At 39.4% G+C, this 26,887-nt stretch overlaps 1 protein-coding gene across 1 annotated transcript in view; it reads left to right on the forward strand.

Moving 5' to 3' along the window:
- The window catches only part of LOC117159076 (palmitoleoyl-protein carboxylesterase notum), a 38,131-nt gene that overhangs the window by 1,755 nt on the left and 9,489 nt on the right, over positions 1 to 26,887 (forward strand). Inside the window, exons 2-5 of the mRNA XM_033338604.2 lie at positions 25,035 to 25,401; positions 25,746 to 25,806; positions 25,933 to 26,156; positions 26,336 to 26,545. Coding sequence (XP_033194495.2) covers positions 25,035 to 25,401; positions 25,746 to 25,806; positions 25,933 to 26,156; positions 26,336 to 26,545 — 862 coding nt within the window. The remainder of the gene's footprint in view (positions 1 to 25,034; positions 25,402 to 25,745; positions 25,807 to 25,932; positions 26,157 to 26,335; positions 26,546 to 26,887) is intronic.

Below are 26,887 nucleotides of genomic sequence, written 5' to 3' on the forward strand. Positions count from 1 at the left end.
TAAATGTTCCTTTAGTTATAAATGTTTAATGGTATTGTCCTTTTTAAAGGATATGATATATTATTTCAGAGGATTAATATAATTGATGAACATCATCTAGTAATATGGAAAAATATGTAAAATGTGCGAATTAAAGTGTTTGTCATGATACAATTATATAGTAGATGAAACAAGTTTCTTAAATTATGTAATACATTAAAACATAAATTTATATAAACATCGATAATGTTGTGATAAGAAAGATAAAATAGTAAAATGTATATCAGTGGTATTGGTTAACTTGATCTCTGACACCAATGGAAATATTGTTCCATTTTTGAAAATCCACGCCATTCACATCTAAATTTTTTCTGCGCTCAAAATTTAAAATTTATCAACCAAACTAGGAATGTTATAAATTGACAACAACGCAATTTCTTCCGAATAAAACACTGGATAAAAGCTTGGATTTCTCTGTCCATTATATGTCTTTTCGTATGTCTTCCACTTCAATGTGTTTGGTATACATTTTACTGGTTTAAAATTTATAGCTGATCAGTTTGGCCTCTGGCAGACTCAATTGTCAAACAGAATAAGAGCAAAATGTTGAGACCATGGTAGCCAGAGATATAAGATATCTTCGCAGCAGGCTAATTAAATTCAGAACACGCTGAAATTTCTTCCGCTAGATTTAAGAGCGAAGAGCCCTCGAGATTGTTGGACTTCCTCGAGTCCGACGTTGAAGTTCCAACCGGGGGCGGCACATGCGTCTGGAACGAGACCGCACGCGATCCTCGAACACATAATAAATCACGCTCGCGAATCGAGACGCATGCGACAAACCGCGAGAACGAACGACTCGCCTAAATTTATGGCTGTTCTTTGCCCATGCCCATGGGATGCACGCTGGTGTCTTTGGTTGTGCCATTGGATACGTGGCGCCAAAACTCTACCATCCTCTCCACTTTCTTCCTTTTTTATCCCTCGATTAATTACGTTCAGATTCCACGAGCCGTCCAATGCTCGTGACATTTCGTTGCGCCTCAAAGGGGCAAGACATTGTAATTTATTGCGAACGTGGCTGTCGACTTGAGGAGAGAACTTTGCTACTTCCGTGAAATCTTCTCGGGGGGATTAAGTGGATAGAGGTCGCAACTTGAGGAATGGTTCGTCCCTGGTTGTTTAGAGAACTGAGTTCTCGCGTACACGTAATTTATGGGACAATAATATTAGGGCATTGAGCTGGTACATGTTGGAGTTTGTATTATACATTTGTCTGTTGTAATTATGTGTCAAATATGGTAATCAGAAGACTTGCAAATTAGAAATTCACTAATGAAGATTTCACCAATGATATTAGTTAAATTGTGCGCAAGAGGACCGCTGGTTTGATTTAAAATTCTTTATCTATGTATTTTGAACTTTTTACTTGTATTAGGAAAAGTAATCTTGATAATGGAATTTTATAATTATTTATATTTAAATTGTCATTGAGTCGTTCTTCTCTGTTACCAATGGTTCCAGAATCGGCAAATTTTCGTTTTAATGATTGCGCTACTAAAGCACGTCGGGTTATTTGATCTCAAGGGAAATCATCTGCTCAGTATCAAGTTTCGAACACTCGTTCAATGAACAGAAAAATCTGCTTTGAACGAGAAAACATGCGTCATCCGGTAAAAGAATTTCTTACCGAGCTTTGAAGTCTAATCTTCAGATCTTTGACCCGTCTTTAAACGAAGATCGTTCGTTTAAAGCGAAAAATCCGAAACATCGTTCGTCGATAATCGTTTAAAAATTACCCGATCGACATTAAACTTCAAAATCTCACCCCTAAATTTTATCCGATCCTCGCTGTATCGACTACTATGTCTTATTTTATATGCTTTTGTATATCATACGCATCCCTGTGTATCATTACTAGACTGAGAATATCTATACCAATATTTTTATAAACATTCTCAAGGAAATGGAATCAAAGCAGAAATCATTTTATCTGTTAAATGTTATAACGAGTTCTCTGTTTTCTACGTTTTCTGTATTCTTGCATTTTATTCTGTGCATCTTTGCGCCTTTAAATTTTTCATAAATTCATAAAAATCTGCATTCTAATAATTACACTCTTCAATTCTCCACATGTGCATAAAAATCCGCGCTCTAGCAATGATCTTCCCAATCGATCTCAAATTGACGAAATTCCCGCTGCATCGTATCCAAGATACCTGAAAAAGAGAATCTGCAATCTGGTTGGTGTGCGACGCGTGTCTCCCAAAATAGGGGATCGAAAACGCTCGCGAGAAACAAAAGGAAGTCGAGAAGGAGGACTCCGCGGCACCTGCTAAAGGAGGCAAGGTTAATGGCACGCGATGTTTGCTCGGATATCCTTTGGCACTGTGTTCAAGCCCCGTTAATGAGTCTAAATTGATTTCGAGCAGTGCATGACCGACATCAAAGGGTAGACGTGCAACAAGTACAACTCCGACGAGAGAAAGAGCCGAAAGGCAGAGATTACAGTTTAAGCATGTTTACATCGAGATTTCGTTTGTGATTTCGCGCGCCATGCATAGTCTTTACATCGATTCTCCCCTTTCTCTGACTCGCCCATTGCGACTGCTTTCTCGTTTCCTCCGCTCGTTAAGCCCTTCTATCTCTTATTTATTCGCCTTTCCACTGCATTTGCGTCGGAACGTTTTGTTTCGATTCGCCAAAGCTGGATTTTCGGTTAGATTTGCGGTTGAATCTCCATGTGTCTTTTCGGTTAGCTCGCAGAAAGATGCTCCATCGCTGTTGTAGCGTTTTGTACGTTTCGGTGAATTGTCGAAAAGTGTTTCTACTCTGAATTCATTTTCTAACAATAAGAGTCTGATTTGAGAATTTTAGTCGATCAAAGAAATTCCGGTGGCTGTTTTGTTAATCCTTGACTGATATTGATTGCTTTATTAACCGTTACAGTGAAATGGGAATGGGTTAAGTTAAATGAAACTCTAAGGTATCTCGAAATTTAAATTTGCAATATGGTCTTACAAGTTATGGTGTTAAGATTTGACTTAATAGAGGATTAGAAGGATTATTTAATATCGCGTATTATCGAATAGCATAGTTATAAAAATATTTATTCTGTTAGGAGTATTCCAAAATCCTACGGTGCAACTAAAAATAAACTTTCAATGCCTTTTAATGTAATGTAATGTAATGTCGATCGAAAAGATCTGTCATTTTCGTTGTTTGCATAGAAATAAATATATTGTTTAACCGAAGTTTCTAGTAATTAGTCTTCAGTATAATATTAACCGTTACCTATGATTATTTTCTACTTATCGGATAGTTCATTTATTTCATTGCGGTTGAATTTTATAGCTTTTTTATTTTTGTTAGGATATTCTTTCAACACACAGTATCGAATATTTTTTCTGTCAGAAAGTTCCATAAAGATGAAAACAAACCATCAATCTACCTAAAAAAAAAGGCCGTAAAAGCTGTCGTTTCGGATTTTTCTGTCTGACATTTATAAAAAAATACAACGTCCAAGATACTTTGTTATTGAATGATTTATCGATCAAATTTTTGATAGTTCAAATATATTTGGTTGAGACATATAATATACTTAATATGATTTTATTCCCAGCAATGGAAGAAAAGTGGAAAATATTAAAAGAAGCGTACGTTATAAATTACGTTGGCTTATTACATTTCATAGCAATAATTACCGATCTTAATTACGTAAAGGTACGTTTTTAACTCATTACATCAGCGTATACCTCCGTTATCTAGATCTGCTTCCATTACTATGTTTCAAATTAAAGAACACCGACGAAACAAATTACAGTCTCGCGATTGTAATCGTATGAATCACTGATTAATTCATTCGATTATATTCTCGACAGAAAACGTTCTCTCTCCTCGAGCTTTACTCCTACCGAAGAATTAACTTGTAGTCTGCGAAACTCGTAATACTCTCATTCTCAGTAGATATATTCATATTGTTCGATTGCTTGGCATAACTTATTGGGTTTAAAACATCTCCAGTTTTCGCAACGAACTCTCACTGGTTCCGCGTGTCATTCAACCGAATGTCCGGAATGTCCTGAATACCGAGTCATTGTCTGGTTGTAAGACGGTGAATTAGCACGTTTTTCCAAGCCGGCAGATTGCTGCAGCCGGAATGTGAACGTCAAAAATGGGAGCAACGGTGTTAGATAGGCTCGCAAAGAATTCTAACTGTATGCTTTACGAGAAACGCACAGATTGTTTCCAAACAAGAGGACTTTGTATTTAATACTTGAAAAAAGGTAGAAGAAGAAACGAGTAAAAATAGTAAGGAAATAAATGGAAAGAAGTAAATAAAAAGAGATTCTTAAAAAATTGAGTAATTTGTAGTAGAGCTTTGTTTATGTGAGCTCCATCTATGTGAAGGAAAGTTAAGTTAGTGTCTGACTAAATGAACTTCTGGTTCCTACTTGTTGATTGAAACGGTTTGCTCGAACAAGAATTCTTACGACGGGCTTTTATCAGCTACATAAATTACTTGACTCCTAGCAGATTCGTATAAATGGATCCATTGTAAAAATGTTAAATAAAACTAAAATAACTTCGAATTAAAGAAACAAATATTGAATTAAACTCAATTATCAATAAAATGACGATTATGAAAATCAAGGCTTCCGGGGTAAAATCCATAAAACCTTGAAAAGGTATAGCATGTGTTTCGACGTTATTCAGTACCAATGTATATCGTTCAGCCCTTAATGAAGCTACAGTTACGCGAGCGAAAGGCGGAAGTCTCCTAAGGAAACTACAAAAGTAAACAAAGAACAAAGTATGCAAGAGTTTAAGGCATCGCACTAAAAGCTTCATTGAAATTGAAAACTCAATGCCAGAAAGCAAACCTTCAATACCACTTCTCAAATACAACTTCCAAACTTTCCAAAATCCTTAACACGATTCTATATAGCACCCCTATCCTATAGAGACACATAGAACGTGGTCCTGGGGCAACGAGAAACCTTCTGGATCGCATCGTTTATGCTTGGCTACCGAAGCTCGTCCAACTCGAGGTCTACCTGGTGCATAGCCTCTGGCTAGGAATTAGCACACGTCCACGTTGATGTTTAGTTTAGACGGGGCAGCTTGTCTAGTTCGTTACACTTTAAGAGGACTCGACAAACCCGAATCAACAACGACCCCATGACGACTCTTCCTCAACGACGACGGCGACGGCGGCGGCAATGACGACAACGACGTTGGTACCTGACGTAGAATTGGACGAGGATAACGATGACGACAACGACGACGCTTCTGCCGTGGGGCGGTGAGCAATTAGCGACACAGCGCGGCGAGATCAGAGACTGAGGGCGGGGTGGGGAGCGGCGGCCTAATTACACACGGTACCGACCGACTTCAAAGGAGCCGACAGTCTCTCCTCCGAACGGCGGGCCCAAGAACAACGCTCCTCTTCCTCGTATACCCCACAGCTCAGCCAGCCGTCGGCGACGCTGACCTGACTAGCCCCCGATGCTCCCTTTCTCTTTTTTCCTTTCCGCCTTTCTCTTTCTTCCTTTCTGTCGTCTCTTCCTTGTTAGTTGCTTGCTCGTGCTTCGTTTTCCAATGATCACGTGCACTGAGATCAACACTACAGGTACTCTGTCTGCTAGATACCATTACTACCCTATCAACTATCAATTTTTGACTGGTTGATCGAGTTTATGAAGAGAACGGTGGTAAAAGGTTCTAGCTTACGTTTAGAGGGAAATTTGGGAAATATTTGCATGGTAGAATTTCATTCATACGAACCAGGTGTTAGTTAATATCCGGTTAACTGAGCTTTTGCCCATTGAATCTGCTTATTTGAACATGAGTACTTACTATGTAAACTTAATGTAATAGTTAATGAGGAAAACGAGTGGACATCGTATGAATAGTAATTATATGGATGTTTATGAGTTCTATTTACAACAGACTATCGCAGTATATCTGTGACTAATTAAAAAATAATCTGATAGATCAGCGAATAAAAATGAAGCAGTAGATATGACGAAATAAAAATGAATTCTTCAGTGAGAAAAATTCGAATTTTTTAAAATTTCATACCTTTTTTTTGGACTACTGAACAGATTGTTCTACTGTATTTTCCGTATCACCATTATACTTTACAAATCTTAATTAACTTACATAGCATATTTTACAAACAACGTTTACTACGTCTCGTTTACTATTCATATAAAATCTAGATCATCACGTATTATCATATTATAGTAAACAAAAATATACATTGTAGCTACTTGTTCCTTTTGGTATCATTATTAACCTATTGATAGTCAATGTAAAATTTTTAATTAATCATTCTGTGGATCGAGTGAAACACAGAGGGTTCCGGTTTCCGGTTAGACGATGAAAAGTGTGACACGGGCGGATTTTTCTGGGCCAATAGACGATTTATTCGCGTCACCGGACTCGGAGCAGAGTGCTGTTGCGTGGCGAGCGCCGCTTTATGCAAGACGTAATTGATGGTTCTCGGTTCGTTATGTAAGCACCATGGTAGTCGGGACAATGACGCCAGGATGAAATCGCGGGTCTTGCTTCCTGGTAGGATACGTCGATCCTGCGGTTGATATATATTTGCTTGGTGCTATATAGCCATACCTACATATATATATATATAGGTTGTTTTGATGATGTATATTTGTTTTATGGATGACTTGGTGATTTTTGGGGATGGTTTTGATTAAGATTGATTTGTGTTCATATGAAAAATGTTGCTCCTATATTTAATTCTTAACTCAATTAACTCAAATCGTAAGCTTATTCAGAAATGTACCGTAGTAACTATGATTGACGAAAGGTGTTCATCTAGTAGACTCCTGATTTAATTTTCTTCTTTTTTCGAATATTCCCAAGTCTTTGTAAAATTTCACTCCATTTCTCAAATCTTCCTAATACGATAAATATTTTTATATTTTCACAAACCTAATCCAAAGCATCTCTAAAAGAAAATACTACTTTTTCTCGATAAATTCGTCTCGCCAATAACCTTCAAAAATTAAATCTCACCGAACGAACTTCATTACAACCACCTGAAACGTAAACCGTGAAACCAACGAAGCACGAGTGCGAGTGTAATCCAGTCTTGGAGTCGGAGCATCGGAGTTCCGTGTCCAGCGAGGGAATCCCAAATCTTCGTTTGACACGCGAGTAGGCACGCGTCGTTCGCAGGAAATCGGCGTTCGTCGCTAGAACAGCAAGCCATACGTGGACCATCCTCCTCTACTTATTTGCTGCATTCGTTCGTCTTTCTCGACATGTTCCTCTTCTTTTCTCCCTTGAACTGTCGGTTTGTCCCAGCGCTGGTTTGCGGGACCAGAGCCATGCGCGCGGAGTCGTCGTGGCCGCAAGTCATCAGTCAAGTCTTTGAGGTCGGCTTGAAGCTCTCTCGGGGCCCGCAGAAAAAGGCCTTTTGCCGATCTGCCTTGGCGGTGAGATCAAACGCTCCTCCTTCTCTGTCCTTCTTGTTCGCCTCTGTTCCTCTTTGTTCCGCGTACTCGGTGAACTGACTGTGCGCCACAGACCGATATACACGGGTGTACGAACAACGAGCGGGCCACGAATGGACGAAGAAAGAGAGTTAAGATAGGGCGGGGGTGGTAGACGGTGGTGCACAGTGACGGGCCCATCGAAGCACAAAGGGAGATTTGATACACTTGGAAGCAAGGGGATGGTAAATATTAGGACGTCCCATAAACAGTACGGTTTTCTTGAGGATCATTGAATAGATGCACATTTGTAGATATTGCTCCTCAAATAAAGCTTTACTGAGGATGATAAAGGTTTCTCGAGGATAAAACTAAATGGGTTTTAAGGAGAAAGGAAAATTAGGAAGGGAAAGAGTGAAAGATAGAATGTGTATGTGGATATGGAAAAGGTGAATTCAGAAAGTGAAAGTTTGATGAGGCGGGAATGGATGAGAAACGAAGGTGAGATTCAGAATTGGTGAATTTAATGAGGGAGAAAGGGAGGCTGATAGAGGGCAAAGGATTGAAGGTTTGACAGAAGATGCTGAGGATTGAAAGATACAGAAAAGAAAAAGGATTAGGTGGAGGATTCGTGGATTTGATAAGGGTCGAAGGAGATACAGGATGTAACAGGTTGAAGGTTTGACAGAATAAAGAAGAGGGATAGTAGATAGATGATAGAAGGCAAAGATAAAAGTCATAAAAAGATAAAAATCAAGGAATACTAAATCAGAAGGATTAACTTGAAACTAGAAAAAGAGCAACAGTAGGTATATTTCAGTCGATCGAATCGTTAACCAAAAAAATAGATACAAAGGGACAACATAGAGAACGAAGTCTTTTACCTTTTATCGTAATGGAAAAACAGTGATATATATATATAATAAATGTTTTAAAGAAATGACAAAAAATTTATATCATCTTTAGAGAAGCATATATATGTACAATAACGTTAGAAAAAATTTGCGTGAAAAATTATATGCTCTATAGGTATATACAAAGAAGGTTACAGATATACGACGAACGATAAAAATGGTTAAATAAACAAATAGACAAGAAAATGATCGAAATAGAAAGGAAATGATCCTAAGAGGGAAGTAAGAGGAAAGCGGCAAGAAGGAAACGAGTAGCGAACAAAGAAGGAAGAGGGAACCGATAGAAAGAATCAAAGGAAGCGACTGGTCAGAAAAGCGGTAGTGACGCTGTCTTTGAGGAAGTAAAAAGAGACGAACGGCTGAATAAATACGCGTGCCCTCGCTAACCGTTTGCAAATTTGTTGAGGCGCCCCCTCAAAAGCCCTTTGACTCGATGCAGCTCTGGAGAATCGCTTCTGCTTCTCTGTGACGATGAACCTGCTAAATCGAGGCGAAGATTCACTTCGAAATTCGACAAATTGTTTATCACTCTTTGAGTAAAAGCGAACGAAAAATTTCGGAAATAATTGGAACATCGCGAGACACCTGCAACTAATTATACAGAAATGTAATATAGAAATATTGAAAATTTAACCACAAAATTATGAAAAGCACAAAGTGCTTAACATTCTATGCTAAGATCTTTTAAAAAAATCATCGTGCGAAGCGAAATGAACCCTACAATTTTGGATAACCATTCTCTCAAAAACTTAGCCACGAATCAATAAAAACGAAAAATCCTCTAAACAAATCGGCATTCAAACTAAAATATAATTTCACAACGCTCCTATTTACGTATATGTGTAGTTGGATGATATAGGTCGATCTATACGAATCAAATAAGGATTTCGTTTTTGGAGAGCGGTAAAGTCGAACAGGCAGGACTATTAGGTCCCCGGAGGCTCTGTGTCCACGTTACAAAAGGCTACAGCGAAACTTCGTCACGGAGCAACTATGAATCGCATTATCGATTTGTACGGCGGAGCGCTGATCAACGCCAAGAGAACCTTTGAAGTGCGCCGAAGTTTGTAGGGGCTTCCGGAAAGCGTAAGGATGCAGCAAAAGGATCCGCGTGCGGACCGAGCACGCGTGAAGAATGTCCGTGAGCGGGGGAACGGAGAGGGAACACAAAACAAGGAGAGAGATAGGTCATCGAAATAAGCCCCCGTAAAATGATTGGCCTACGCAACTGCTACTACGTTGGGTTCGATTTCATCTAACTCGCCTCGCGGCCACGTTCGATACCTCTTTGTTCCACGTCGTTTTCGTAACACAACGTTGGGAAACTGACGTGCTGTCCATTTTTCAGTAGGATTTAAATTACGGCACGGTAAGTCAGGAAAGTCTTCGTATATCTTATAACAGGGTTATTTTTATTATCCTTCCTGAGGATAGCAGTCCAAGTAGGATGTCGGGTCTGTATAACTTGAGACGGTAGAATTTAATAGACACTATTAAAATACGGATGGAGTTTAAATGTTTGGTTTAGTATAATTTTATTACCTTCTGTATATTTCGTGCTCCGTACGAATAAAGTATTCAAAGAAAAAAAAGGTATCTGAAGAGATACAAACAAGAAAAAGAAGCGAGAACAGCAGGGATAAAATATATTTAAACAAATTTCACTGCAAAGACGTACAATGTACAAGATGTACAATGTAGAACGTACAAATAATGAGTTCAAGTAATTTTATCGCGAAAATTTTTATTTTTTTTTATTTTTTTTTTTTTTATTCTTCAGATGTACGAAGATATTTATGAATGACTATATATTAGTACGTATCTCGTTTATTAATACGAATAAAACGATCAAAGAAACATGCAGAAGTCAATATCGAACAATTTCGTAACAATTGGTACTCTTCTTGGTAACAATTGGTCGTGCGAAACAACTTTGTTATACGTAACGAATCTTACTTATCAAAAACGGCAATAAAATTTCTATCTAAAATCTAAATTTAAATTAATATCCAAGTTGAAATTGAATTTCTTCGTAGAATAAACTTCAAACGCAACTCTTCTGAGGGGAGTTTTGATTTCAAATCCGCCTGGTAGTCGCACGCAAACGCGAAGGGAAGCCTATGTGCGTACTACTCGAGGAAAGAGAAGGTCCCGCGTTCGCAAAAACGTCATTTCCGCTGCGGTCGATTCCTCAAACGACCGGCGATAATCGATCCTCCGTTTCGCCTCCGAATCAAGGCCATCGTCGTCGGACGGTTCTCCTTCTGTTCGCGATTTTTCCGACTCTCGTTTATTACCGGCTACGAGCAACCGGCCGGAGGAATAACGACAGAAAAAGCAAGAAGACCGAGCTGGAGGAAGGGGCAGAGACGAGCAAAAGGATGTAAGAGTGCGAACGTGTATATACGCTAGGCTTGCCGCCAACTGGTATAAAGAGGAAGGGAGAAGGAATTGTGGAAAGTGGATGAGAAACGAAGAGGAAGACGGTGGAAGATTTTTGCCAAGGAAGAAAAACAGAATCCGGCGCGGTTGGCGGCGCGAGAGTTAGCAAGAACGCGGTGTAGGCGGCACATCAAAGGCGCACCTCGGGCGTGAACGAGCGAGCGGGCACGCGGCTCAAGTAGAGAGCGGAAGACACCGCCACCAATCCTACCACCATCCAATATATTTACTCCGATGGACCACCGCTACCATTGCCATCACGGCCACTAGCACCGCTAGCAGTGGCCGAGCCAGCGCCACCAATGCCACCACCATCCTCTACCACCGTAACCGACAGTCACGACCACCGTGCAATCACCACACGCTCCCGATTACTTTGCACACTATTAGTACCCGATAGGTTTCTTCTGTGCACCATAGTCTTTATATTTTTATGAACCTTATCTTGATTTTTGGTAAGCGGATGGAACACTAGTGTGGGGTGTGAAGACATCATATTGGGGAAGTAAGAATTGATGATGTAAAGAGGAATTCATATTATATTTATATTATTGATACAATATCGACAATTATATACAATATTGACAGTTGTATCGACGATATGTATTGATCCTTTTAGTTGAAAACTTTGAAATATTGGCAATATATTTTGATAGTTTGAAGGCACCCTAACGGCGTAATGTACTTTTCCATAATCAGCAACGTAGAAGAATTATATCAGAAAAGACGAAATATGTACTAGTGAAATAATTAGAACACAATCGGGAATTTTATGATACGGAAGTAACAAGTGCATATAGATAGAAGTGGAGGAGACATTAAAAAAAATCTCTATGTAGAATCAGATATATATTATCGTACAAAAGAAGAGATAAGGTAATTCATTGCTTTCCTGCAACATAATAACATTCACAGTGAAACCTTTCAATTACTAAGGTTCAAATAAGAATTTCCTAAAAGTATTTTATTATTCTTGTCGAAGACATATAATTCCTATTTCTGTATCTCTTAAATTAAAGATGCAATCTTATAGACTAATATTACTCCGGTTTATGCATTGGAGACTTAATTATCGATGTTGCTCAAAGGATCGAGAAGCTGAGTATACATCTCCAAAAAGGAGAAGACAATCGATCGAATCACGAGCTAAGCCAATTAGCGCATCTAGGTCGATGGCACAATAGCACAGAGAAATCTTCGTAGAATATAAATGTCCTCGCGATTACGCGGCATAATGAACCATGAAGCGCGTTAGAGAAACGCATCGAGAATCGTGAGCGACTCAAAGACTGCCTGCTTAACATACAGATCTTATCTGGAATGAGAGAGAGAAAGAGAAGAAAGGAGGACAATTCTGTGAACGCTTTATATTTCGTCTTTCTCGGGACGTTGTTGAGATTTTGGTAATTTCGGCAATTTCCTGCGGCCGGAAATCGCGACAGCCGCTGCGGTTTCGCAGCATGAAACACCCTTTGAGCTGCGGCTCGTGCAAATTGCGGCTTTAAAGCGCACCGAGTGGTCATTGCGTACAAAGTAATCATCGTCATTGCGTCCCGTAGAAAAATACTGCGATCGCAGCTTGTAATTTCGCGCGATTTCTTTGGCACATTTTTCAACTGCCACGAAATCGCGGATGGCGCTGGCTACTTCGGAGGAATCGTTTCGTCTTCATCCATTCAGAAGAACTTAATACGATCGAGAATGTAGAATTGTTCTTTACGAATCTATATTCCTTTAGATTTTTGTTTTACTTTAGAACGAGCGCGATGGTCGTTGTAATTTGTTCAAAAAAAGAGAAGCGAAGAAGAAATAATGAATAATAGAATATAAAGTTTTATATAATATAATATGATATATAATATAACAAAGTTTTATAATAATAATTATATATCCCCATTTATTACACACAAATATACTACGTACTTATCGTGGTAACAAGAATTTGTGTGATCGAAGACCAAGCGAATATTTACGCCACAATATCGATGTCGAATAAAGAGCGATTCGGAGAATGCACGAGTAAATTAATTATACAATGCACGGTGGTGCCACGAAGAAACTTGGCTGCACGTTGTAAGAATGTGTATTATGCATGTGAGATCTACAATAGCATAGTATAATTATGAAATAACAGTTTGGTGCGAATTACTGAGAATTACACGAAACTTTTTGAAAACTGTTATTGTTACTTTATTATTAAGTACAGTTTCGATTACTTTATTTTACATTCAATGAGCAAAGATTTCTCTGTAACCCACCATTTCTACAGAAATGCAAACATTTTCACAACAAAAACAAATTCCGTAACGAACACGCAGCTCTCTAATATGTCCGAACAAAAAGCCTCTTTCTCCTTAAACTTTAACTTATAAGCGTACATTTACGGAGCACCACCTGCTCTGTTGACTATCGCGTATCATTAAACCGCTGTACGCTGTATTCTTTCTTGAACACCCTCCATTTACTCCATCAGCTTCAAACGGCCACGCCATTAAACGAACCTAAATGTCTTGCACAATCCCTTAATTGCACCGATATCCTTCCATCTTTCGAATCTGCGCTGTTCGCGATTGCAATCACAACCGGAATAGTACCGAGTTATTCCGGAAAGGGATAAAAAGAAAAGCGACGTATTTTCGCGATAAATCCGAAGATTTCTTCGTTCGATATCGTTTTCAAAATATAATTAATCGTCACAATCGAATTTCTCAGAGCTCGATAATTAGCGTGTAGCTTCGATCGCGAATAGATAAAAATGCAATCGCGAATGAGCAGTTGAATGGAACAATGGTATTGCATCTTATTGTATTTTCGAACCATCATATTATTATTATTATTTATGGTAAATAGATAAATATTATTCATAATATGGTAGATATCTTTCTGACAGTCACTTGACTGGCGTGTAGACGTAAATTATTACGAATAACCGTGTATATTCAGATCATTTATTAATACCAAGAAGTCGATCGAAGAAATATGGCGCAATTAATATCCAATTTTTCTTTCATCACTAAGAGACGTCTAAAGGGTTGGTGTCCAAAGTAGGCCAAGGGGTTGCATGCAAATCGAGAAAGTTCAAGGGAAGTGCGTTGATCCCAGTCTCGCTGAGAAGCAAAAGGGAAGAGCGACCGATAAATTAGTCGGCAACGGATATCTCATTCGCTTTTCCATGGTTCGTTCGAAAGGCGCACGGCGGCCAAAGACGTGGCAGGCTAAGGCGAGGCGAGGTAGGGCTGCGGCAGTCATATTTCAGCCCTTGTTAGGCCGAGGGGCCCCCGCCGAGACGGGATGGGGAGAAAATCTCTTTGACTCGCCGCTCCGCGCCTTAATCCACTGGTGTATACCCTATCTTGCCACCTGCTCCCTCTTCCTTCCTCTCTAACCCCTCTTCGCTTCCTCTTCCTCTTCTTCGTCTTTCTCCTCGTCTCTTCTTCGAGTGCCCACAAGCTGTGTGTGTTCTGTTCATGGCCTATCTGCCTCTATCCTTCCACTTTCTCTATGTGTCGTGCGTTGTGCGTCGACTTCTCTCTCGTTCAAACGTGTAGCGCAGTTGATATTGTCTTTCTCTCTTTCTATCTTCTTCTCGTCCTCGAGTCCTTCACCATAAATTACTGAGGATATCACAGCGTGCCTCATCTACCCCTTCCTACACGAGCTCACGCTCGCTCTTTCTTTCTCTGCCTTTCGATCTATGGGCATTCTGCCTTGTTCCGGATACGTATACGCGGCGATGCGTATTTACCCTCGTTTTCAAGCGACTTTTGAAACGTACTACCACAAGTGGTGTATGTTTGTGACGTCGTTCGGTTCATCATAAAAAATGTCTATAAATTGGACATAAAGGTGAGCACGTAAAACGTCCATAAAATTAGTCCATAAAATTAGAAGGTGTCGATATTTCTGAGTGTGAAAGTTAATGGTTAATGGTAAGTGATATATACATTTTCAGAAAACGAAGTTATGCACGTAAAATACATTAACCCTTGTAGGTTTTATTGCATACTCCCTAAGTTGGTGATTAAGTAAACAATGAGTATACTTGTTTTCCGTGAAGTTTACCTCAAATTTTAGTGTCTTATATCTTTACAAAACCACCGAAGAAGACCGTTTCTGTTAACGAACAACCTAATACCTCTCACATTTTTAAGAGGATTTAGAAAATTACATTAAAAGATGTTCGTTCCTCAAACGGTTAACAATCAAGGTTGAAATTAAAATTTCATCCGTTTGTCTTTCTCTCGAAAAATCTCGTCAAGCAATTACATAGAGTATAATAAAAACAATTCGGCAAACCTTCTCGCGGAGGGTTGAAAGATGGAGGAGGCGTTTGGCGAAAGCACCTGCCTGGTATCTCGTAGCGAGATCTCGATGCAGCGTACCGGTGCAGTGTACACGGCTGCCGGTCGTTTCGCGTGAAAATCATCGTCGTCGTGTGCTTTCCGAGTTCTGGCGAGCGTTACGAGGCAGCCGTTCTCGAAGAAGGACCGAGCGTCGTCTCGTAACCTCGGCTTAACGAGGCCATCGACATCCCTGTGAGGGCTCGAAACTCATCGTCCGGCCGAGAAGAACGCACGATCGACGCTTGAAAACGTATCTTTGGTACGGGCACGGATGACGGCGCGTTTGAGATGTTCCGCGCACATGCTTCTCTTCTTCTTCTTCTTCACCGTGAGGTTGTCGGTCTCTTTAAGCGGCGCGCCGCTCTCTTCCGCCAGAAGATACGCGACCGACTCCATCGATTGAGCTGTCGACGAGGATAGATGTTGAACGAACTAGAGACGGACTGGATGCCTGGTCTAAACTCTCTTTGCTTAGCTACCTGTCTTCTGCTTTGCTGTTGTTGTCGTGAAAAATGTGATTCGTGCCATGTTGCGTGTTAATAATCGAAGTTTGGATCTTGTTATTCGATCGTTGTTGAAGTAACAATTCCAGAAGAATGAGTAGGATGATGTGAAGTCTTTTCGTTATTTAAAGAAAAGACAGGAAGATTTTTTAAAAAATCATGTAGTCGATGGAAGTGTACGAATGTTTTAAGTAGTAGCATGTTTCTTAAGTCGTACACTAAAACATTTGTGTAAAATTCATCCCATTGCAGCACCCTTGAGAAGCATTAAATTAGAATGACAATAGTGTTAAAGATATTAAAGACTCGGCGACAATTTAACGACTTTGAAGCTGTTAAAACAAGGCATAACGACATTTAGTGCTTTTGAATATTTATCGTTGATGTGCATGAGACTATAAATTCAATATAGGAGTCATACATATACAGGGTGGTTGGTAACTGGTGGTACAAGCGGAAAGGGGGTGATTCTACGCGAAAAAAGAAGTCGAAAATATAGAATAAAAATTTTTCGTTTGACGCTTTGTTTTCGAGAAAATCGACTTTGAATTTTCGCTCGGTACGCGTGCACTTTATCACGTCTCGTCATAACGGATTTCACTGTAGATCGTTGTCTCGATGGAAAAATTAAAAAAAAAGAAAAAAATTTTTTAAAAATTTTTTATTCTATATTTTCAACTTCTTCTTTCGCGTAGAATCACCCCCTTTTCGCTTGTACCACCAGTTACCAACCACCCTGTATATACATAGACACCATAAATTCAAAAGGGAGAAAGTTCCCTAAGATGATGCAAGAAAGCGTGAGTTAGGGATGCGACAGCTAGCCAAGTAAGAGATACAAGATATTCCACTCTTATTTGTGGTAAGAGAATTTTGATGAAAGATATATAAAATTCTTTTTAAAATCTTTTAAATCGTATTAATAGAACGAGATACTTGCAACAAGTATTTATGGTGTGACTCTTGGTCTAAGATAATTTTTTAGTTAATAATCTCCAACTTATGCTCGTTTGTACATTTGGAATGAGAATTAGATGATCGGGAATCCCTATAAATTATCTTCGGTTTAGGTTGCAAATTTTCGATCCGCTGTTGCTGCAATTATCGCATCCATTCATTAATTGTAGACCGAACAGCTAAGCATGGCATGAATCATTCCACCGATACGGCTTATCTACAGCCGTGAATCAACATAGGAAATGCAACATTGTACTATACGATTATTCTTTTTCTCATTAATTCGTTCAACATTGCGACACATATATTCCCCGTAACGCTTCAAATGATTTGTGTGCCAATTTATAATCTTAAAATATGTAACAGTAGTGTACAAAATTATTCTAATACGTAGAGACCTTCCATCTTACTTGATCTATCATAAATTCAATTAAATACGAATGAAATTTATCCAAAAAATTTACAAATTAAAAATATAATTTCAATCTGCTTGCAGCCCGTCAGTCTACAGCAATTTCTGATATTCCATAATTCAACACAACAGTAGTAAAGCCAAGTTTCTAGTTAAATATTTTAATAAGCCGGAATACATAGGATGTAGAAATTGCGAGACGGCTTAATAGAAACGCGAGCAAACGACGTTAAACCTCCCCCTGGGGGAGCTGAAGTTGCGCGCTTGGCGAAAGGGGATGCTAAAGGCGGCTGACAATTGCAGTCAATCTTAGTAGAGCAGCTAACAGGTCTCCGAGCAGTAAAAGCGTTCACCAAGAGTCGCGCTGTAAGATCGTTAAACCCGCGGTAAGCTCGAAAGCACGCCACGGTGATTCGCCTCTCCCTTTCACTCTCTTTCTCTTCCTACCTTTCGCTTCTTTTCCTTCTCTTACGTTTGGTGGAAGCCCCGAAGAAGCGGCGGACGGTTCTGTGTGCACGCGGTTATGGTAATGCGAGGTTTGCGGTGCGTGTTAGCCGGCTGCGTGAGCGGCCCTCGTAATGGTAACGAGACGGTCTCTCACCATCATCATCAACATCCGGACGACGAAACACGATGCGAACGATCAACGACTGTTGCGGGTTCCGAGCCGCGGTCTCAAAGGTGCCGACCGCGATCCACTCGCTGGCTATTTTTAACTTGTTTTCGCGTCCACCGAGTGGAGTACCGAGAGGAGAGAGGAAAGAGAAAGAGAGGCGCACCGGTGGCTCGTAAGCGTGCATTCGATGGAATGCCACGCACCACCGGCCACCGCAGCACCCGCGAAACGAATCGACCTTCTGGAAAAAATCGAGCCGCTAGGAAACGCGGACATCGTGACGTATAACAAAGGGAATTGGGTTTTCGTGTGTCTGAGTCGAAATGGCTCGGTATAGAATCTTAAGGGTTGATTTTGAGACAGAAATTTAATAATCGTTTGAACGGTAGTTTGGTCGATTTGAGAAAGAAGATTCGGTTGGAAGAACAAAATTGTAAAGTTCGACATAGGGATGTTTACGTGGGCGTAGCGACTGCCAACGTAGGGAGGTGGGTAAAGAGACTTTGAGAATTCGAATGTTTCTTCTCCCTTGAGACCAAGAGATTCGCTTTGAGGTTCTGAGGGAATAAATCATTTGGATGGTATTTGAACTGATCCGAAGAAAGTTCGATTCTGAAGAAAAAGTTGGGTAGTTGAATCATTTTGAAAATAAGAAGCTATAAGAATAACGAAGATAATCGATTAAAGCGAGGATATTGGGAAAATGGTTCAGTGTAGACTCGTAAAAGTTGATTTTGAGAACGAAATTCGATGATTCTACGTCCCATCGGTAATTTGAATCGATTCAAGAGAAAAGACTCCATTCTGAAAATAACAATTGAAAAGTTGAAATGTCCTCTTGAACTTGAAGAATTGAGCATGTATGGTAGAAAGTATGGTGAAATTAAATAGGAAAACTTCATGATTTGGAGCACGTTCTGAAGTGAAAGTTGGAAATTGAACAGTAGATAGTACTGAGAGTGAAATGATTATAAGATTAGAAACGAAAACTTCGATAATTTTTGTTGACACAAATGGCTTAATTATTATGAAGTTTGTATTTATTTCGTATATATTAAAAAGCAAAGTATTTTAAGAGCCCTTGCGATTATTAATCCGAACGTAAGTAATATTAAAAAGTTAGAACTAAAGTCTTATGAGCTCCTTTTCTAAACAGCTTCCCAATTAGTAGGTCAATTTTTTATCTGACAAATGAAGATGATCTATTTAAAATAGTGCGATTGATTAATTTTAAGAAAACGTTTATGTTAAACTTCTATGTAACTTAATATCTATAAAATAACGTTTTCCTATATGATAAGAGAATTTTCTTAGTTTTACGATGCTCCTTTCAGAACATACAAAAATTCAATTTTGTAAATGAATTCTTTGCATACATTCATGTACGGCGTCAAAGATTCCTTATGGATAAGAAGAGCTACGGAAGGATAGTGAAATTGGCACGAAGGATGCAGAAGACGATAAGCGGATCGCGCGCGGCTTGTACGTTGTGAAATTCGATGGCGATATGGATAGATGGAATCGAGGGACGAAGTAACGAAAGGGTTTCCCAGAATATCGACAGCTGTCGGTTGGCGAAGCGTACGTTTGATACGGCGCGATTATTAAATTCTTTCTATTCAAAGGAGACGTTCTGAACGCTAACCCATAAAGAAATCTTAGTTTTATAACATTTGCACGAATAACCCTTTACTCTGCAAGCATCACGTTTTAGTTTAGATTAGCTTAGACTTAGTTTTAAGCTACGAAAAAAGTGAATATATAACTTATACACTTCGTTAGAAAATAAAGAAATATCAGGCAATTATTATTTATAATAAAAGTATATTTTGTTATTCAAATACACGAGATAAAAATATTGGTATTTTATTTTTGACAAGAGATTGTTTCGTTAGAAATATCCAAAATCGAGTTCTCTTTACGGTATTTAATGGGTGGCATAAATATTTTCTTGGATTCCATTTCTTTGATTGCATTCGTAACGATATGCACAAACATTCGCAATCTACTAATGTATATGCTCGTAACATCTACGAAACGCTCAAATGAAATGACAAGAACACCAGCAAAAGATCTCAACTTCGAGCCGTGATTCATCTATTCGAGTTTCGGATGGCCGAAATCTTTAAACGCTTTACCTGCTACCGGAATCTTAGCAGTCTGAAGAAAGGGTGGCGGCCAGTAACAACCGTCACTTTGTCGGCCTTTGTCACGGGGATTATGCGCCGGCTGGCAAATTATGACGGACACCTTCACGCCCAGAACACCCTCTAATGTGCTGGTTGCGCAAGAGAGAAAAGGAGCAACCAGGGTAGAGCCAGAGAGAGGCAGAGAAAGAGAGTGGCGAACTAGAGGAAAAAGGGAAGGACGAGAGAGGGTTTCCATAAGCACCGGGACAAGTTCTTTGAGATGCACGCCCGAATTATACGTAGATCCAGGGGGATTATAAATTTAAAGGGGATGGAAGTGGATTATAGGGCGACCAGTATTTCAGCCCTGCAGAAATTGATTGCCGGACGACGCCTCGTTCATCTCTTCCAAAATCTGATTAATCGAAGTAATTAAAGGACAAAAAGTTTTAAGCTCTTTTAAGTGATTTTTTATTGAGAAAATATAATATTGGAGTTGGGAATTTTGCACAAAATATTTCAATCTTGGACATCAAGTTAGGATTACGTGTAAAAATTTCATTTATCTTATACAGATACTACAACAGTACCTACGATATGAATGATAAATGGTCCTTGGTTATTCAAATTATTATGTAGTATATACGTCATAGTTGATAAATTGTTCACCCACACTTTTCAATTTTAATAAGATGTTTAAAAAACGTTGAAAACATTAAACGGTCGTAATTCGATAGCAGTGAATTCTACTTAGATCGCTACGCGTGCATATTTGAGACTTACAAACATTAATCTCTGTTTCTGTTTACACGCGTTGCTATTGTAAGTCTTGTTAAATTGATAGTTACTGTATTGCATCGAGGCTCTTCATTCTGTTCCCATTAATAGACATATGTACCGACATACATTTAGAGAGCAGTATAATTATCGATAAATTCAAGTAAGAAATTCATCGTATGTTCATATTATTCACATTATTCATATCGAATACGTCGTATAATAAACCCTTATACACGCAACGAAAAACAGAACAAAAAGGACTAAAAACCATAAGCCGAAACCTATGCTACTGCAACACTACAACCCCTTGCGCCACCCTTTTATAAGCGTACGCTCGTAACGTTCACGGGCGGCCACACTAAACCGTCCAAAACTAATAGTGTGGACACAGGATCGGCAAACTAAAGTGACACGACCGGAAATTTACGTGTCACTATAGTTTTTAGCGAAAGGAGTGCACCACAACAGTGAAGATTTTCTCTCTTGCTCCCCTTTTTTGTTCACGAAATTTTTCAGAGACACGAGGCAAAGGGCCGTCGGTAAAGGGCGTTCGTGCGCACGGACAGCTTGATTTACAGCATAATAAAGTGGTTACGCAAAGCGTGGGAGGGTCCGGGCTCGTGAATTTTATTTACGATCTGCCCGAAAGTTCAGATTCGTCGCGGTTTCTCAGCGGCGCTTCAGGCAGAACCTGCTCGTAAAATCGTCTGAAAGCGAACGGCGATCGCGTTCCAGCCTTCCAGGGATCGATTCTCCTCGGTAGAAGGGAAATTTTCCCCGCAGCGGGACTGGCGACAGTGTTTCCGCGATTTCCAGCGTCATCGAACTGTGAAACGTTGCTCAGGTCGAAGATGAACGAACCTTCCGGCTTTCCTAGTCCCGTGTAAATGATATTTACGACTTGGTTCGTCCGCTTCCACGACGACACGGCACGGATTAGTCTTGGTTAACGGAACTTTGATATATTCTCCCTCGGCGAGTGGAGGCCACTTGGAGCGTAATTAACGACGCGAGGTTCGTGAGCGACTAGGGTGTCCATTCGGGTTTAGCTTCGATAACGAATTTTACGAGAGAAAGATGCGATTTTGTTTGATAAGTCCTTTTCATCGATTCAGCTTATGCCTTTTCGAAACAAGGATGCTGATTACAATAAAAATAATAATAATGATAGTAATGAAAGAAACAAAAGTACAATTTACAACTTTTTTTTCTCGGATAAGGTCGAAAGTATCTTCGAAATGTACTTCGCTTCATGGTCGTACTGAAAGGAGCTCTTTCTCGACAGCGGTGTGTTTCGATACGTGCTCCAAAGCCGATCCGGTGTTCGCGGCCCATTATGCCCGATCATAATTGCGTCGCAACAACGTTTCTCCTTTCCAGCGTCCATAGCTGGGCGGCTCCCTTTCATCTGGCTCTGGCCGCCAGAACGAGCTTCTGTTTCCAAGGTGTTTCCGCCGTCGGCTACCGTTCTGCAACCTGGAACTTGATCCTAAGTAGCCGACATCGCGATAGAGTTGCTGGGCTGGGACGCTGAGACCAACAGAGAGAAAGAGCCAGACAAAGCAACTGTATACACGTGCGTGTTATACAGGGTATCCCGCTAATTATGAAACAATCAGCAAGGAGGCTATTTTACACGAAAAAATAAGTTGAAAATGTAAAATAAATCTGATGCTTCGTTCTGGAGAAAATTGGGTTTGAAAAGTTGTCAAGTATACTTTAACTTTTCTCATTGCAGGCAGGGCAGGAGTGAATAATTGACAGGAGTTTATTCTACATGGGAAAATAAGTCGAATATGTGGAATACGATATTTTCCTAGGTCGGCCTGTTCTCAAACAGATAAAATTTGAAAATTTATGAAGTAAGCACGGCTGTGCTGGGTTTTTAACTAAACACGCTCGAACCCTTGTAAACAAGACTTCAAACAGACAAATTTTACCTTACATTTTTAGCTTATTTTCGCACGAAAAATAACCTCTTGCTGGTAGTTTACTCGTGCGTAGGTAGCCATTAGCCAAGTTCACGTACACTAAACAAATCTTCATATTGAATTTCGCAGAAAACAAAGTACCGTATGAAAAATTGTTATTCTGTACTTTCTATTTATTTCTTCCTGTAAAATCGTTACCTTGCCGATCGTCTCATGATTACTGGGACACCCCGTATGTAAAAGAGAAAGAGAAAGAAAGATAGAGATTGAAGGAGGGGTTGTGGTGAAACGCACGAGTTATATTCTCTATAGTAATGGAGAGCAAGAGAAAGAAGGAGAAAGAGCGAGTGGCGCCGTGAAGAAACGACGTTTCCTCCTTTTAAATTATTCCCGGGGCCTGCTGCTCGTTTGTTACCGCGCCGTTCCGACGTTGTTATTGCTTTCTATGCCCTCACGGTGAAAATCCCTGTCGACGGAGAAATTACAGGCTTGTGTAAAGGAGGGGATCAAGAAAGGGGAGGGAAATTGGCCGATTTGAAATTGTTGCGCTTGGTCTCTCAGGAATGTTGCGAACGAGGTAAAGATTAGTATATGTATATTAGTGTATAGGTGAAATTCAAGAGATGGTTGGAAATAGTCGTTATAGTTAACAGCCCGATGCAGACGACTAGACGAGCGATGGCGACGAGTCGCGACGTTACACTGCGATTTTCTACTCGTGATAGTCGTGACGCTGCGTGATTTTTATCCTTGACAGGTGCAAATTTATATTTCTAACGATCCACGAGCATAAGATTCCAGTATTTTACGCTCGTGTACGTTCTGTCGTTAAGAATATAAACCCGTGCCGAATTGCATAGTTACTATAGATACTAAATTGCAAGGATGTTGCATTGCCAGTTTGCTTGAAACTTTAGTTTGACTACAATCTTTAGGTTATTTCCACTTCAACTATATTTTTACATCTATATTTTTCAGCCGTATTTTTCTTCCTATAAAAAGTTTATAAATTTGAAGAAAGTATGAAAGAATTTTTAACAATCCTTACCCAGCGGAGGCTGGATCATTGTCATGAGTGTCGAATTTGTTAATAACGAAGAGAAGAGCCGATTGAAATGAAGTTTACATTCATATATGATGATTAAATTTATTTAAAAATAAAATTGCTCATATACAATGACAGTATGTAAAGACGATAATATGTATATGTAACTCAAAAAATATAGAATCGAAATGTTAAGAATTTTTTCATATCTTGTTTAAACTTGAGATAGTTTTTATTTAAGAAATATGGTTGAGTCAGAAGTGAGCAAAAAATGTAGCAGGGTAAAGTATCTACATGATGCTTTCTATACATGCAAGGGAGCCATGGAAGCAAAAAATATTAATGCATTACTATCATCATAATGAGAATCTAGTTAAGATTCATCAAGCTAACGTATTAAAGCCACTGGCATGAATTCTTCGACATGACGGCACGTCCTTCGTTCGCCAAGGGGATCAAAGTGGTTGGAACAGGTAGCCTGTTTACCCCATCGTAAGATGTATTTGCCTAACAGGTTGAATAATGGTCATTTTCGAACTACGTGGGAGACCGACGATGAAGAGCTTATCTCCTTCGCTTGCAGTTTCTGCTCACTCAGCCACAGTATCTCCGTCGGCTCATTATCATAGACTATACGGTGCGGTGATTAACGTACTCAGCCGGAGTTTCCAGTTTATAACGCGGTCTCGCGAAACGGGATTCTCGTCCTTTATCTTGTTAATTTGATTTCCGACCACGTGCTCGAGATTGGAATTTTTTCAGCATAAACGTGTTAGGAATAAAATTTAAAATTGTTCAGTCCAGAAAAGAGCTTTTTATAAATTACGTGACTCTATTTTATCTTCGATAATGAAAATTTTGTACTACTGTGTTTTAACTAATTAATTCTACTAGTAACCTTCCCGTTTTAAAATCAAATTTGCTATATGAAGTGCACCAATGAGAATAAATAAGTAAAATATATTTAATTTTCATAGTTGGGTTCATTTTCTTGCAGGATAATTCAGTGAAACTAATCAATTCCATTGAAATCAATAACTTGGGAATTAGATTTCTTTTTAACTTTAAAAAATGTTAAAATGTTAAATTCACAAATTGAATACTTATCGCGTATTGCTGTACTAAAATTAAGAAAATTTTGGGACACGGAGTTGCTCCAGCTAACTTCTAAGCGGATCAAACATGATATAGGACTTTCCAAATGGAAATTGCCGAAAAAGATAAAGATAAAAAGATAAAGATCGATACATAGAAATATTTTTCCCAAAAATTTCCAAAGCTCGTTTGGAGAAAACCAGCATATGCTTGAACTTGTGATTGGTTATGTATACTCTAAAAAAGTACCGTGTTAACACCAAAGCAGCAAACCCATCAACTGCACAAACTTACGCTCTCATAATCCACAAATTCTTTCACAAACTTCAGCAATGTAAAAAATTACATCAAGTAGCAAGATTTGTTTAAAACATAGCTACGCGTAGTGAAAGTATTGTACCACGAATATTTCGCATCGATTTCAGATCTCAGTGTGCCTAACGGCTCTTATGCTGACGATAGCCGCCGAAGAGAAACCGACGAACACCGTTTCCGTGTCTTCTAGCACGGCAACGATCCAGAGCAACACGATCCAGAAATTAATCAAGATTTTGGAGAAATACGGTTTAGAAGAGCAAAGAGGCCTAAAGAGGGTTTACCTCAGCAACAGGTCGATCACATGCAACGACGGATCCCAGTCAGGGTTTTACCTGAGAAAGTCGCATGGTTCCAAGAGGTGGATCATCTTTTTAGAAGGTGGCTGGTACTGCTACGACCATAAGAGCTGCAGAAACAGGTGGCTCAGGCTGAGGCATCTGATGACGTCGACTCAGTGGCCTGAGACACGCGACGGTGAGTAGCTTCCGTTGGAAAGTCGTATGTTCACCTAACTCGACACTTTCTAACGTTTGCAATGGAACGCCGCACCGTTCCGCAATCTTCTCCCTGCTGTCTGTCGGCTGTTTAACGAGTTTCGCGACACGTGACAACATGTCGCATTGCTCGGGGGGTTCGATTTCTCTCGAGCAACACACAATAAGGTTTAGTGGATATAGTTAAAATGGGAGAGAGGTTCGAATAAGTAAGAGGGCGTTCCTTTTCAGATCGTTCGTGTACTTATGGATAGAAGAAAAATTAAAATCAAAGTTATAAAATTTTAAGAACTATAACAGAAAAATTTCTTTAATTTGTTGCAGTTGGTGGCTTGTTATCAGCTAATCCGGAAGAGAATCCGTACTGGTGGAATGCGAATCACGTGTAGGTATTGTCCATCTTGACCATATTTTTGTTCTCAAATGGATTAAAATTTTCTTACGATATTGAACGATTTTTGAAGATACGTAATCATCAAATTTTCATAACTAGATTTCCTTGTATCTCTAGATTCGTCCCTTATTGCACGAGTGACAGTTGGAGCGGTACTAGAGCTTTACCGAATGACATGTTTTCCTTCATGGGTGCAGAGATTGTACTGCAAGTGGTGCGGGATCTAATTCCTCTTGGACTTGAGAATGCAAGCTCCCTTCTTTTGGCTGGTAGTAGCGCTGGTGGAACCGGTGTCATGTTGAATTTGAATCACGTGCACAGCTTAGTTCATCACAATCTGGGTGAGTTACATTTTTTCTTTTCTATTTTTTAGAACTTCATGCAATATTATAATAAATACGGGTCCATGTTGATTTGAAAGATCTATTAGATCATTAAATTTGCGAATAAAAATATTAAATATTATTTATATACGTTAATTGAAATTTTTTATTTAAATGTTTACTACGACGAATCGCAGGATTGAAACATATCGCGATAAGAGGTGTGTCGGATTCGGGCTGGTTTCTCGACAGGGCTCCCTATTCACCAAACGGTTTGTCACCCGTTGACGTTGTTCACAAGGGGATGGAACTTTGGAAGGCTCGAATGCCGCATAATTGTGTCAATAAGTACCCAAACGAACCGTGGAGGTGCTACTTTGGCTACAGACTATATCCAACGTTGACTGGTAAAGCAACTTCCATTTTACCTGTTTATCCTATTTAGTATATTTTATTATTTCGCCGTCTCAGAGGACCATTTCAGATCGAACTGTATTTTCCTTTAAATTTGCTGAATCGACGATTCTAAGACGAAGACGCGATGCTTGTTTCGAGTATAATATAAAATATTTGACAAAAAGGCTAATCATTAAGCAAATTTCACTGTAAACCAATTGAGCGAGAAAAATATTTGTTCTCAAAAATTCAAAGGCCTTTTTTCTTCCAAATTTGTCATGTTGAGACCTTCAGAGGGAAAAAGTTGCGCGTCAAACTTAATATAAAATATACGACGAAATTTCGGTGTAAAA

Source organism: Bombus vancouverensis, chromosome 7 (genome assembly GCF_051014615.1).
Source record: "Bombus vancouverensis nearcticus chromosome 7, iyBomVanc1_principal, whole genome shotgun sequence".
NCBI classification, from domain to species: Eukaryota; Metazoa; Arthropoda; class Insecta; order Hymenoptera; family Apidae; genus Bombus; species Bombus vancouverensis.